General features: G+C 32.8%; 1 protein-coding gene across 4 annotated transcripts in view; it reads right to left on the bottom strand.

Moving 5' to 3' along the window:
• LOC140452434 (forkhead box protein P1-like) overlaps window positions 1-16,117 on the bottom strand; it is a 426,859-nt gene that overhangs the window by 42,071 nt on the left and 368,671 nt on the right. For 3 of the 4 annotated variants that reach the window (XM_072546691.1, XM_072546693.1, XM_072546694.1), the window contains 4 exons: window positions 7,865-8,068; window positions 7,517-7,714; window positions 7,189-7,456; window positions 1,965-2,051 (listed from right to left, as the gene is read on the bottom strand). In XM_072546691.1, the coding sequence (XP_072402792.1) occupies window positions 1,965-2,051; window positions 7,189-7,456; window positions 7,517-7,714; window positions 7,865-8,068 (757 nt within the window). The remainder of the gene's footprint in view (window positions 1-1,964; window positions 2,052-7,188; window positions 7,457-7,516; window positions 7,715-7,864; window positions 8,069-16,117) is intronic. The other variant, XM_072546692.1, reaches the window with a different exon arrangement.

Genomic DNA, 16,117 nt, shown 5'->3' with positions numbered 1-16,117 from the left:
ACGTGCGGAAATTGCCTGTTCTCTGATTTACCTTATTCGCATTGTGCAAAATCAATCTTTCTCTAATGATCTCACACATGGCAAAGGTCTCAAACAACATGGCAAGGTCAATCATAAAAGCAAACTTCTCACCCTGAACCGTTTTATTGATCAAGATGATATAATTCGAGTTGGTGGAAGAATTCACAACGCTAACATCTGATACGAGAGAAAGCATGCCATCGTTATTTCACAAAAACACAATTTTACAGACATACTTGTACGGCTTGAGCATATGAAATTACAATATGCTGGTCCACAGCTACTTTTATCTTCCTTGCGAGAGAAATATTGGCCTCTCAATGGACGCTATGTCGTTAGAAAGGTTGTTAGAAACTGCATCACATGTTTCAAGGCAGCTCCAAACCTCGAAACTTATTTAATGGGTAACCTACCTTCTTCACGTCTTACTCCTTCACGACCCTTTACCCACTCGGGACTTGATTATGCGGGACCCTTTCCTTTGAAGGACCGTCTTACGAGAAACTACAAGACTATTAAGGGTTATGTAGCACTTTTAATTTGTCTGGCCACAGAGGCTATACACTTGGAGGTTGTGAGTAGTCTGACTACGGAATGCTTTATAGTAGCTTTAAGACGATTTACTTCTCAACGGGCTAAATGCGCTTCTATTCTTTCCGATAATGGGAGCACCTTTAAAGGTGCCAACAATGAACTTTCCAAAATTTTCAAGAGTCTGGAAATTCTGACTTACATAACACACTCTCTTCTGAGGGTATCGATTCGAAATTCATTCTGCCGCGTTCACCTCACTTTGGTGGTATCTGGGAAGCGGTGGTAAAATCGGTAATTAGCAATACGGTTCTCTCCTATGAGGAGTTTTTCACTGTTTCGAGGCAAATTGAAGCAATTCTCAATTCCAGACCACTTTTTCCTAAGTCTAATGACCCCTTAGATCTACTTCCTCTCACACCTATACATTTTCTGGTTAGATCACCTCTCACATCAGTTCCTGACCGCAATCTGCTAGATGTTATGGAAAACAGATTGAGCAGATTTCAAAGGATGCAGCAAATGGTGCAATGTTATTGGACACGATGGTCCAAAGAATACGTATTTTATTATACGAATACCCCTTTTCAATATTGGTTCTTTAGCACTTGTTATATAAGATGGACTGGAACCTCTTAGATGGGCTTTAGGAAGAATGACTGATATCCATTTCGGCAGTTACGGAATTGTGCGTAGTGTAACGGTAAAAATAAACTTTGGTGTATACAAACGTCCGGTTGTGAAGTTATGTGTGCTACCGAATGAAAATCAACTAGTTTTTTTGTGTTTTGATAAACTTTACAATTTCAGCTCAATCTTGACTTGTGGACTTTATACATTTGGGTTTTTGAACCCCCTTATGGCGTTCAAAGGGGGCGGCCTATGTTAAAACCTAAATGACCTGACGACACCCCTGTCGTCTTTTGCAAAATTTGATACCGGCGACAGTTTGTCGCGAAGATAAGATAATCGGCCACGGCTGATCGTGAAGAGATCTGACTGAAATCAACCCTCCTGTCGGACAAGACATTCTGTTTAAAACCGTTTAACAAGCAACATAACATTAACAATAATGTATTTGTAACATTTATTTTTATTTCATTATTACAACTAATTAAGTTTTGTTTATATTTTTAAATTTACATTTACATAGAAGTATTAAACGGTTTTATTTACAGTCTTGAGTTCCTTACTAAAACCACGGGAAGTCCTAATAACATTAACCAACAAGTAACTGGAAGAATTCAAGATTCCGTTTTCCACTGGACAGTTACGAACAATTATAAAAATTATCAAAAATTCCAATAAAAATATTGAGAAACAAATTTGTCTGTTTTTCCTTGCGGTCCTCTATAATTTCTATAAATGCAAACAAAAATAATACAATCTAAAATTTTTAATTTTCTACTCACCGTTTAAATCCAAAGAGGATTTGTTGTTGGTCATATGGGGATCATTAAGCTCCTTCCACGGACTCATCACCTCTCTGCTGTTAAGACCTGTAAAAATACCAATAGCATATTACAAATCGAGTGTGTAGCGACACTGGCACGTGCGATTAAAACCGTTGGACAACCGCCGAGAAGGGCTGATGTTTGCAGCATTTTGATGGACCGGAGGAATCCGGGATAATAGAGGGATCGGGGAAAACGGGATGAAAGGAAAAAGGCAAGTGCCAATAGTTTTAAGCGCACGTTAACCAATTCGTGAATAGGACCGGCTAAAGGCACTCGCCTTGGACACCACTGTGATAAGGGAAGACCAAGACGAGAAGGACAAAGTAAACGTTTCTGCAATATATTTCAATTTTTAATTCAAAAGATGTACAAATAATTAAAATATGTAAATGAATACTTTATAGATGAACCCTTCTCTATCTTTTTAATACATATGATAGAGAAAACTTATTTATACATTAATTGTAGGGTATCAATTAAATTAAAAACAAATCATAATAACATAAAACGACTCAAACCTGGGAGAACTTAAAGTAATGTGTTTTTAAACTAAACAATGTTTAGTATATACTGAATTTTTAGAGCCATTTTTTTCTTATTATAAATATGATCGGTGTGATATAAAGGTGCGCTAAACCTCTAGTTTTCTTTTATTATGGCTAAATCATGGAGTATATAAAAAATGTTTATAATAAAACTGATGCCTATCAAAGACATCTATAACTTTAAAATATTTTCGATAATACAGGGTTAGTTAGAACAATGGAACAAATCAAACCAAAGTTATTAATTTTTGAAATATTCACACCTTTGTTGAAAAAAATAGTGATATTTAAAGGGCTTAGGTTTAAAAGGTAACAAAAATGTAAATGAGATGTCTTCTAGTGTAGTGTCATTTTTAAATAATTTAATATCTTTGACATTTAGCCATACAATATACAGTGTGATCACTATTTACTAAAGTCGAAAATGAAAAAAAAAATACAAACTGAAAGTTAAAAATCAGCAAGGAAAACTGTTTGACTGTAGGCTAGAAAAGAAATTAGGAAAACGAAAAAAACAAGAAAAGTAGTTCAACTGGTGAAGAACTTATTTGGTCTAAAAACACTGTTCTAATAAAAAATAAAACTTTTATGTTTTTCTTCACGTTTTTTGAAATACCAATTATTTTTGAAATTCTGTTAAACTATACAAATTTCTAAAATCAATTTTGCTCCAACATGTGTATTAAAAATATCGATAGAGGTCCATTTATAATCAATCGCCAACTATTTAACAATAAAAGCAAAACTTTTATCCATTTAGCAAGATGAACATGCAGTGTATTGCTATTTCTAGTGGTTTTAAACTTATTAGTTATGCAACAGGACATTTTCTTAAAACTTTTTAAAAGAGTTTACAAAGTTTTGATGAAAAATTCACAAATATTAAAATAACATAAAAATAAAAACAATGTCGTTCCTAGTCGTATTTTGTTGCTAGTAAAATAGGATTTAAAATAAAGAAAATATTATAGAAACGTTTACATTAGATTTTAATATGAATACATGTGGTTTTCAGTTATTTAAATTTATCAGTGAAAAGAAACAATAATTCTTCAATATAGTACGATAAGAAATTAAATAAAAATCAACGTAATATTGGGAAACTAATAACGTATATTCGTATAACAACAACATAATATTTAAATTCTCTCCCGAAAGAGACGAGTAGAAAGAAAGACGCATGGAGAAAACTCCATTGATTAGCTCATATGTTTATGAAACAAGGCGAGCGAGATGACCTTGTGGAAGTCCAAAAGAAGGTAACTGAAAATATTAATTCCTAGAAAGGCGCCTGGATTCGATCTACTAACAGGAGCTATAAAACAGCTATCATAGTGAAACCTATGGTGACACTTACCCACTTAATAAATGCATTATTCAGACTTAAGCATGTGCCGATATATTAGAAAGTTGTAGAGGTCAAAATAATAGCAAAACCAGATAACTCGAAAAACGAAATTTTATCATACAAACCTATATCTTTGTTGCCTATACTATCGAAACTATTTGAAAAACTATGGTCAAAAATATTAAAACCAATAATAGACGAAAGGAACCTCATATCATCTTATCAGTATGGTTGGAATAACTTATTTAATAGAAAAATCACTGGAAGGAAAGTTTGTTTAGCCAGCTTTCTGGATCCTGCTCAAGCTTTCGACAGAGTATGGCATATGGACCTTATTCACAAAAAGAGGACTACCAAAACAATACCCTCAATTATTGGAATTGTATATTAACATATTCTTCAGAGTCAAGCAAGAGGAGGACTATTCTGGGCTGAAAGAAATTAAAGCGGGAGTACCGCAACTAGTGTACTGGGACCACTACTTTAACTATTTTAAACTAATGATATTCTAGACCTTGAAGAAGATTTTTCTTTCACTTTCGCTAACGATCAAGCTATCCTATAAGTTGTAGAAGACCATGAAGAAACTGCAAGAAAACTGCATATCTCTGAATAAAATGATATATAATTAGTGCATATTTCTCCTATAAAAGAGCGATATCAGCCTATTAGAATAGATAACATTGAGGTCCCTGTTGCATATTATATATATATATATATATATACATATATATATATATATAGATAAAAAGAATAGAGAAGAACTCAAAAGTTGAACTGGATGCTTGGAACATTCTAAACTATCCATTGGGAACAAACTACTGATTTACAAACACATACTAAGACCAGTATGGACATACGGCGCACAGCTCTAAGGATGCGTCAGTAAAAACAAGAATTGAATGATACTGAACTAAGGAGTAGCGTTGATGCTCCATGGTACATAAAAACAGCTGCATCCACCGATATCTGAATATGGAGACAGTAGAACAAATAATGGTCAAATATGCCAGCAGAGACAACGTCTACTTCAACATGTCAATATAGGGGCCATCCAACTCCTCGACAACACATATAGAAAGAAGGCTGAAGAGGACAAAATCCATTGAGGTAATGAAGTGAAAATAGTTAGTTTAAAGGCAGAGCATTTTGCAAGCTAAATGCAGCTTGTTGGTATAACAATAAAAAAAAGATCTAACTGAATGGTACAGAGTATGCAAAATAATTAAGAAATTCGTTGAAATTAACCCTATCATTTGCTCAAAGTAATCCTCAAAAACATCAGCATTTCTGTTTTTGTGGTAATTACCAATAGATACTGACTAGAACATTAGTAAAACCTCATTCAAAAAACCATCTTTTAACCAGCACGATTTTATTTTCGAATATAGTTCATCTAAAAATGTTTAGCGAGAAGAGGTTACATTTTTATTCTACCATATCTTTCAACATCTATTTTCATTGTATAATCTATACTTTTTTCAGTATTTTATTGTTAAAGTACTTTAAGTACGTTAACCGCAATTATCTTTTCGTTTATACGTAAGGAATAAACCACAATAAAGCCCGAAAGACTTGTCATTGTTAACACTACAACGAACTTTACAGACGTTTGTTTTATTGAGATCCGAATAATGTTTTTTACTTACGAGGAAATAAACAAGGCTGTTTTAGAAAATGTTCTCGACTGGATTATTTGGGAGCGCGATAATTAGACAATCAGTTAGTACAAAAGGGATGAGAATTCCAAATTAAAAATTTCTTAGTTACCGCTAATACATATTAGATTTATTGATTCATATCAGTAAATATGCTTGATAAACCCATTCGCTTTGTGAATTTTTGTGAATAAAGGAACTGTTTCACAAGAATAATTTTTAATAAAGAATAATAATTTCTTATATTAGACGATTTTAATCCTGCAATACATAAGTATTCGGTCATACACATATTTATCTTGAATCACCATAGCTTAGATTCTCTTTAATTTCCTTAACATATATATTCCAGGTCCTTGCTGTCTTGTTCTGTCTTCTCTGCTTCGATTGTAATGAAAAATACTCGTCTAAAGGATACGATCTTTCTACCTCCATATTTTATGTTCCCTAGTTCTGGTGCTTTGTTATTTTTGTCTTTCTTTAGTGCTTTAATTATCTCTTTCTAGATTTGCATACCAAATGAGGATAATAGGATAATACAAATTACTGACCATTATTAGTAAGAAATATTTTATTTCAGCACTTTTATCTTGAAATAGACAGTTTATTATTCAGTTCTGCAGTTATAATGTATATAAAAATTAATAGAAGAAACTGTACACAGGAATGGCCGAATGGCTAATTTATTGGTCCCTCTCATTACCCAATAAACTTTAGTTTTAATTTAATAAGTCTACCAAATATAAAATTAATATTATATTTTTATTTTAAAAATTTAGACTTCTCTTTTGTGTCATTTCTGTAAAAATTCTGCTGTACTGAACCTAGGCAATTGGTATAAACATTTTGATGAAAACAAAAGTCTGTAAAACGAAAGTAAAAATTCGGCTGCAACATAAAACTTTTAAATTGTGTCTTTTCTCATATAGATATATTATAAATCGTTTCTTTTCATTTGAAAACCTTTGTTCTAAGTCACTGTAAGTGGTGTTTAAGGAATCAGGTTCAAGAATAAGGTATATGATTAAAAAGGATAGGAAATACGTACCAAAATGCTGAAAACTTGCCTTCTTTGCGTAGATCTTCTTTAGATTAAACAATATTCTTCAAAAATAAAGTAATTACTGACTCTATTAAATAAAAATTATATATATTATACAAAAAAATTAAATAACTCTGATCTGATTTTATTAGAATTAAAAAAGGATGAGTCTTCTAGTCTTCGGTTTCTTACACATCTTCTGACATTCTCCAATAAGTATTCTGCTTAGTTTATGTTAAAGGAAGTTTTCCCTAATATAAACAATTCTGTTTATTTTTTAACCTGAAATTTTACTGTATGTTTTCTTAAAACTCCTTTTTTGGTATAAATTTGCCCGATACAATGCCCTAACTCTACTTGAACGTTAATAGAGTAACATCAAAATAAATTATTTTAATTATATAAGATGATTAATAATAAGGTTGTGTATTAATAATGCTATAAAGTAATTTTCATATGGACAAGGATACTCTAAAAATAAAAAGAAAAAACTAAAACTCAAACAAGTTATGTAAAATAAGCTTGTATTTGAATGGATTTGAGAAAACATACAGTTTTGTAATATTACCACATTTGAATTACTTACTTTGACTTTGAGGCAGCATAAGAGGTTGCATTCCCATACCCTGATGTACCACATACTGCCGTTGGACTAATTGCAGTTGTTGTATCAGTTGCTGCTGTTGCAGGGCTAGTTGCTGTATTGAGCTTGAAGCTTTTTTCTTGTCTGTACTCTGTAGGATATGTGTTTGTTGGATGAGATTCAGTTGAAGCTGTTCTTGAAGCGATTGCATAGTTTGTTCAATCTGTTTTTTGCCTATTTCTGCCAACTGATGTTGCTGTAAGTAAACAAGCTGCATATCAGAAAACAGTGATATATATTCAATGAAGAGCTTTGATTTTTAAATACTTACTTGGTGCTGTTGTTGCTGTTGTTGCAGTATCGAATGTTGCTTCATTAAAGTCTGTAGCTGCGTAGGACTTAATACGTGCTGTTGCAGGAGCTGCTGCATGTGGTGAAGATTTGAAGTGGGTGAAGACATTAGTGGCGGTCCAGGGGTTTGTGCCTGACTATAGGAGTATTCATTTGGGGGTAGCTTTGTGGGTTCATTCTATAACAATAATTATGTATTTTTAAAAAAATCCAAACTATGTACACAAAACATAAAAATGTTATTGGTTGTCTTTAGAAAGAAACCAGATTATGGTAAATGAAAAATTACTATAATTTAAAAATAAATAAGAAGTTTTAATGTCCATACCTGCTGAATAGGTGGAATCGTCGCACTGAGATTTTTCTGCGTGTCGGACGAAGGTGGCGGTGAGTGTTCTTGCGTTCTGTGGTCAGACACTGGACTTGAGCTTCCATTGCCTTTAATATCCCTTTCCCTTTCCTGTTCCCAAGTTCGATCCAGTTCTAACTGCTGCTGTTGCTCCTTTATTACTTTTTCTAATGATGCGGCCTGCTGCAATAAAAAATATATGTCACTTGTCAAATATTTGCCTATTTATTCCGAGTCAGAAGATTATCAATTTATATTAAATTGTCAAAATGGTTCGCGGAAAGTGTTTAACGATTTACGCAATTCCATTGTTACGGCCCATAACAAAGGACTTTCTGAACACAAAATTGCTATAATAAGTATTCCTGAAGGAACTTTGAGAAATATAATTTCACAATTGAAAAAAAAACGGAAAATTTTGAAACAAAAGTTAAAACTGGTCGTACTTCAAAAATGGCCGAAGATGAGCGTGCTCTTATTACACTTATTACACGTGACCACCGAGCTTCTTCTTGAGAATTCGCTGTAAAATGGGCCCATGTTGCTAGTATCATCATCATCATTCTGGCTTTACAACCCTGTGTGGGTCCTAGCCTCCTCAAGAATTTCTCTCCAGTTGTCCCTATCCATCGCCTTTCTTCGCTACGCACGTATTCCCATATTTCTCATGTCTTCATCGATGTTATCAAGGAACCTTGTTCTAGGTCTTCCTCTTGTTCTCTGACCAATGGGTCTATCAAGGAGCGTTTTTCTAGCTAGGTCAATTTGTTACATCTGCATTACATGCCCTATCCACCTCAGAAGTCATATCTTAATATGTTTTACGATATCAGGTTCCTGGTATATTCTATAAAGTTCGAAGTTGTATCGTCTTCTCCACACTCCATTGTCATTCACTGCTGCATAAATTCGCCTTAGTACTATTCTTTCAAAACATCCTAACATGTTTGCTAGTAGACCAATGCTGCTAGTAGACCAATTTGAAAAAAAAAACACTTTAAAAAATGGGGCAACACATATCTGATCCTAACCCTCTGTTAGTCGCGTGGGTGACAGGGCTCAATCATTACTATATTTACGCTCATTATACTTAACTGGCACAGTTGGGCCTTGTCACCGCGCATGCAACTTCACATTAATTTTGAATACGTAAACTTATCGCCTCAGTTAATTGAGATCAGCTGTTATTAAAGTTCTTTTATTCAGATAGAACCTTTAAACATGCTTTGTACAACTTGGGATATAGTGTAAAAATTTATGGATAACTGATAAATACCATGAGATACGCAGAAGATACAGTTGTCTTGACTTAAATGCATTGCAATGTCTTTTAGAATTCATTAACACGTGTTTTAAGTGTTTTAAAACATAATACATGGTATTTAGTCGCTTATTTTAGCAAATACAAAATTACAAATATATCGATAACCAATACAAAGAATATTCAATTTTAAATATCTAGGTTGTTATATTACTGAACAATTGGAGCCAGATAAAGAGATAAAATGTAGAGTTGAGTTGGCTGTGCAGCTTAGAGGCTTATGAAATGTGGTTCTATAGATGTCAGTTGATTTATAGCCACAGATCCAGGAAAATAGCATATCTTGGGACATAATATAATGTTGTTGTTTTAAATCTCAATTAAGTTTATGGTAGTAGTGTTTTTCTTTACTTCAATTTGCTTTAAAGGACCATAAAAAATTATTACACATATTACAAGTTTTGTATAATCTTTGACAATAGAGATATCGAGAGGACTTTTTTAAGAAAATGCTGAGAAAAGATGAAGAAGCTATCTAGCAATATTAGTAAGATGCAGCGTTTATTTCTAATTAATTCCAGCGGATGTTACAAAATAAGATGAAACAACACAACTTTATATTTACACTCCGTATATGGGTAAAACGTTGACATTTCTCGGAAAAAGTTGGTACAGTAATTCTTTAGAAATAGACCTATAATGTGAAATAAAACTGATCGATATCCAATCAAAGGTTCAGCAGAAAAACAACTTCAAACTTTTATTTCAAGTCAATTTTCAATTTTTATTTTATGAATTTTTTAAAAACGATTCACGTCTGTTAACTGTAATGTCAAAAACAAAAATATAGTTGTTATTATGTTATGTTTCATTTTGGTGTAACCCCATAAAAATATCTAGTGACTTATTAAAAATGTTATTATATTCCAATCTCGAAAAAAGAGTACGTGACTGTAACAGATTTGGAAGATTGTAAAAAAATGCCAGACAAAACACATAAAGTTTTAAGATTGATCCTAATTACCAAAGAGCGGAAAGTTTTACTACCGTTCATTGGGCATTTTGTGAAGTGGCCTTTATGGGAATATTGGAATTCTTACTTTTTCACACTATGTGTGTCTTAGGGATCTTAAAATAGATATTAGTTTTTTAATAGGCTGATATGCCATAATTTATAATGTAACTAAGCTTTTCTACATTTTTACACATTTTTTCGACTAATGTGCGTCTGCTTACGGCAACATAAAATTAAAATTAATTACTGTATACTTTTATCTTTATCTGAACTTACGGTTCATATTTTTTGCTTAATTTGTAATTTTTTAATAGGTTTTCGAATATTTAGCTTGAGACCAATATTTAAGAAGATACAAAAAGCAAAATAAAAAACAAATATTTGACTTACACTCGAGTATCATTACGAACAACTATTTTATGGCATACAAATTTGAAACTGGAGAGTTTTTTATTGTGATTCTGTAAAAAGTGTCAATTTCGGAACGCTATCTCTCTCTACGAGACGTAACTTCTTTCGTCTTCGCACATGAGACCACCTCAGTCTGGGAAAATCATGTCATAAACATAATTATTGCTTGATATTCTATGAATATATGTTTATGTCAGGAATTTTTTTTGGGTGCATACCCAGGCAGCTAGAAACTAATTTAATAAAAAAGACTTTATTACATAGGGATTTTGAGGATTCTAAAAGGTGTAAGAGTGATAGGTGATGAAAAATCCTTGAACCCGTACAGCTGATATTGCTTTGTTTTTTCAAACAATCATAAAAAGTGAAAAAATAATTTTTCTGTCTATAAAACGTTTCTTATACGTTTTAGAGAAAATGGTTTAAATAAAAGTTGGTATTATAATTAAAATACATAAACATTTGACCGAGATTAATGAAAAATCCGTTATTTTTGCAGTAATTGATAAATGTTAATAACTTTCTTTTTTTGCATATTCACATAATAAAACTACTTCAAATTATGGTAATCAATGAGTTATAGAAGTGGGCTAAATGTGATTATTTAAATTAAAATACGAAAAGACTTTACACTTTACAAAAGCTTTTACACTCTCTGAAGAAATGGTTTTAAAATAAATTCTGAAACAAATATTTTTTTAGTTTACAAGAAAAATCAATAATTATTATTATATATTTATTTAAATAATATCTATTAATTAATAAAATTTAAGAATTTAAATAATAATAAAATTCAACTTTGTTATAGAAAAATTTAACTAATTGATTTTTAAGGATTTTTTCGGAAGTTAAAAATTGCACAGTTCTTATTATTTTATTGAGCTACCGCAATTAAAAAAAAAAATCAAGCTTCTGTGTGTCATAGAAACGGAGATATTTTTTTAGAAACGGATAAAAGAAACGGAGCTGGGATTATTTTACGAGTACCATAATTTTAACGGGTTAAAATTTTACTCCTCGGTATATGCTATATATAAAATGGACCATAAAATTTAGATCTTCGTTTATAATCAATGAAACCGAAGTGTTTAAAATCGAACGGAATATAAAATTGAAAATCTAAATAATGCTCAAGCCAATAAAAAATTCTCCGTTGACTTTGAAAAAAACTACTGACTTAACTCAAACTATCTTGAAGTAACTATTGACAAAACTGTAAATTTTAAAGAACACCTACAAAAAATGGCAGCAAAACTACTAACGTGAAATAATATAATTCAAAAGCTACATGGCACCACATACTCAGATCATCCGCTCTCGAACTCGTCAGCTGAATATGCAAGTAAACCAGACAATGATAATGATCTCACGTACAATTAGACCAAGTCCGATCTATTGACTTTCCATTCTGATATCCTCCATTGATAAAGGCATCAAGCCTATTCCAACGACTCGAGAAGACAATGGGACAGCGACTGACCACAGAAAGTATACCAAATGCCTGTATCGATCAGAAACCGCCAGGCTTTGAACTGCCCTACTGCCGTGCAATATATGGACAACGCCAAATAGAATAAGAAAAGTCAGCGGTAGATATGCTGACAGATTACATAAATGGGAAAAATTTCTTACTCCTGAGTGATGCGCAATGACAGACTGTCCATAACATTGTTGAAGAATACCGTCGAAGGCGGTTTCCTGGATTTTTTAATGAGTTTCTGAATGCGACCGAAAATGTTTTAGATTATAAAATTAGTAAAACGAAATTCAAAGATTTTTTACTTAAAGAAACTAAGTGGATGATAGAGGCCCTGTATTGAAATCAAATCTCAAAAGCCTTTTTGTTTTAGATTATATTGATACATTAGTTGTTAATTTGTAATGTTTCATTAATCGTTTTCTATTGTTTTTATTGTATTCCGTATCCTAAATAAATGCAATAAAAATGAATTTTTGTGAGAAATTGGAGAACAGTATTGTCTTATACAGCAGAAATATTTTTTTTTATAAAATGACTTTAGTAATAGCTATATCATTATACTGATCGAAACATGCCAAAATTCGTTTACTGCCACAGAAGAAAATATACTTTACAAACCTCTAAAAATGCCATAAAGGAGGCCTTTATAAAAAAGAAAAACAGCTCGTGCATGTTATAAATATGATTGATTCGCGGCGCGCTCAGTGTATACAAGAGTTCGCATTATATCCGAGGAAGCCATGCATCTTAGAGCAATAGTTTCGCCATAATACCTGTATACCTTCTTTAGATATATGGCCATTCGCGAAAATAATCTTGATCTAGTGTCTTCACCGCACGCCGCTTTCCCGCATTTTTCTTTTATTTAGATCTGTGACGCGAAGCCCATTTGCATGAGAAATAGTCCGGCTGGAAAAGCCGGTAATAAGGTTTTAAAACATATTCGGTTAAAAAATAGGCGCAAATAACATCCACGCGAGTCTTTTATATTTTTCATAGAGGGCGCTGCTAAAGGTTTGCTTCCAAAATTAATCTCCACATTTTGTTTTAATTAACCGAAATCCAAATTTTCTGTACCACACGAGATACATTAGTTTCTCGTTGGATATACACATAGATTTGCCGCAAATCATCTCTGGGCGTCAAAAAATCAACTTAAAACGACGAATCATCCTTTACCAAGACAATGCAAAACAATAGAATTTTTTATGTAAAAGAGGTCGAATTGTTAGACCATTCCTCCCACAATCACTATTAAATTCGGAAAATAAAGGAGATTTTGATTTAAAGAGATGTTGCTAAAAAAGCTCTATTTAGAGAAATGTCACCATACTTTAAACGATTTAGTCCAACTTTAAACGTTCTTCTTCTTCTTTTGTAGACATGTAGACATGAATTTGTCTGTTTTTCAATGTGCCTCCAGTAAGTTGTCGTTCTATCCTTTTGGTGATCTTCTTACTGATCGTTTTCCTATTGGGAAACCGTTTCTTGGCGTCTCTTGCCGTATTTGTTGTCATTCGGCTAATATGATCGTTCCATTCTACTCTTCTATTTCTTACCCAGTCCTTGATGTTCCTAACCTTGCATGTACGTCGTATATCTGTACTTCTAGCTCTGTTCCATAGTGTTTTACCATCAATTTTTCTAAATGTTTCACTTTAAATGTTATGAAGCTAAATTAAATTATATAAAATATAAAGTTCTTGAACTGCTAAGTGGAGCATACAGCTTCGGTAAAAACGCGCCATCCAGTCCTATTTTGTGCTAAGGCTTCCACCTCGTTTCAAGACTTTTCTTGATCACTCATACATCTCCTCCACAATTGATATTGTCCACGTTTGCACTGGGCATCCCTTTTTTTCTTGGGGATTCCACTCTACCAAAGACTCTTCTAGTCCAAAAACTGAGTCCTCAATTTCGACCCAATTTCTTCTGGCGTTACCTATTTTGATGTAGTTATTTAGAATTATTTCGCCCTTATCTCAAAATAAAGTAAAGAGAATAAAAAAGTACAATTGGTAAAAAATATTGCATGGATCTGTATTTCCGTAGATATTGATATGTAAAGTAGTTAATGATGTTAAGTCGATGTTAAAAGATTTTACTTAAGGGAACATACTGGTTCCTACTCGAAACTGAGACAACGTCTAAGTCTTACCAAAATTACCAGCCAACACCAGAAGTTCTTTATTTCACTATAAATTTATTCAAACTAAGGTATACGGTGAACCACTGGGATCTTTTATAAGTGAAATATTATAAGGCATTAAAAAATATTAGATGGCCTCGGATAATCAAAAAATAAATCAAATTGATCACATACTAGTAAAAATCAAAGACGTGAAGTCTGAAACAAATGCCACAGTTAAATGGGAGCAGATTTAACTTTAGATAATTTTCTAATCTGGATAAAGCTAAAACAAAAAATGATGTCCTAAACTCATACACCAAAAGCTATTCAAATCAATAAGTATAACGGTAAAGAGCTGCAAAAGAAACAAATTTAGAAATTACATAGAAGAATAGGACCGATGGATGCATACATAAAGTAATACGGAAACTAAGAAAAAGAAATAACTTAATATCAAAACTTGCCGGAACAACTTGGGGTGCTTCTGCAGATACTCTTCGGACCTCTGCTCTAGCTTTGGTTTTTTCAGTGGCAGAATATTGTGCACCAGTATGGCTAAATAGTGCACATACAAGCAAAATCGATGTCCAACTTAACCAAATCATGAGAATAATCACTGGAACAATAAAACCAACGCCAGTGAGATGGCTGCCTACTCTGAGCAATATTGCTCCACCAGATCTACGCCGTACAGCAGCATTAGTGAGAGAGTACCAGAAAATTGTAGCCAACGTACAATTATCAATACATCAAGATATCCCAGATATCCCAGACATCTCAAAAGAGCACCAGCGACTGAGATCTAGAAATCCTCCAATACGATCTGTCCGAAAAATTGGTAATTCCTATGATATACATAGGCAATGGACAACAAGATGGATGCCAACAGTAGAATCGGACTATATTAAGATATCCACCCCAACTCAGGGTTTCATCGGATCAAATCTGCCCCGGTCCACTTGGGCAAGGCTTAATCGTATACGTACCGGATATGGTAAATGTGCTGATTCGCTGTTCAGGTGGGGTCGTGCAGAAAGTCCACAGTGCGATTGCGGACAATCTAGACAGACCATAAGCCATTGTGTTTCAGACTGCTTGAATCGTGCCTACCGTGGAAACCTCCAGGACTTTGCGGAATGTTCCCCAGAAGCAATTGAATGGCTATGTAAATTGGACATTAATAATTAATTAATACGGAAACGGTCCAAGAGACATACGAAGTAAGATGCAATGATTGGTACTATGTAGACTGTAGCATAGCAATAGAAGAACAAAATAGAGCAATAACAGTTGAAATAATAAATATATAATATTAATAGAAAATAGGTGTGTGCCCACAAGACAGGCAAAATATATTTGCAGAATTATTATTATATATTATTGCAGAAAAAGATTATTTCTGGAACAAAAACTGAGCAATATTTTAAACTTATTGTGTGATGTTCTTTATATTCTTTATATAATTAAATTAAGGATAAACCTTCTCAATTGATTTTATTTGGAATAAAATATTCCATCATCAGCAAAAAGAAAACTCAAGAACTCTGTTTTAAACAGTGACTTTGGGGATTAGGATTGATAAGAAATATATAAGTGCAGTTTTTAGTCAAAAGTTGAACGCACTTTGCAGAAATTTAATTAAAGGGGTAGAGCGATAGTGAATGAATCAGAAGCACCCGAATGGTTGAAGTCAATTAATGGTTCGCAATAAAATGTTAATTCGCCCTTCCACTTGGAATCAAACCGAAATAACTAATTCATCAAATGAAAACCCAAAAGTCAACTGTTAATATTGTGAATGCAAATTTACCCTTTTAAAGTATTCTTTCGCAGTCGAAGAAATATCCGAAAAATACAGCGTCCTCATCTGTCATCATTTAATTTAAATTTCCAAAGTATTCTCTTTTGAATAAACATTTTCGATGGTGGACCCT

This window comes from Diabrotica undecimpunctata, chromosome 10, assembly GCF_040954645.1.
Source record: "Diabrotica undecimpunctata isolate CICGRU chromosome 10, icDiaUnde3, whole genome shotgun sequence".
Classification (NCBI taxonomy): domain Eukaryota; kingdom Metazoa; phylum Arthropoda; class Insecta; order Coleoptera; family Chrysomelidae; genus Diabrotica; species Diabrotica undecimpunctata.
Note: the sequence above shows the minus strand (reverse complement) of the source record. Positions and strands in the feature narration are given on the sequence as shown.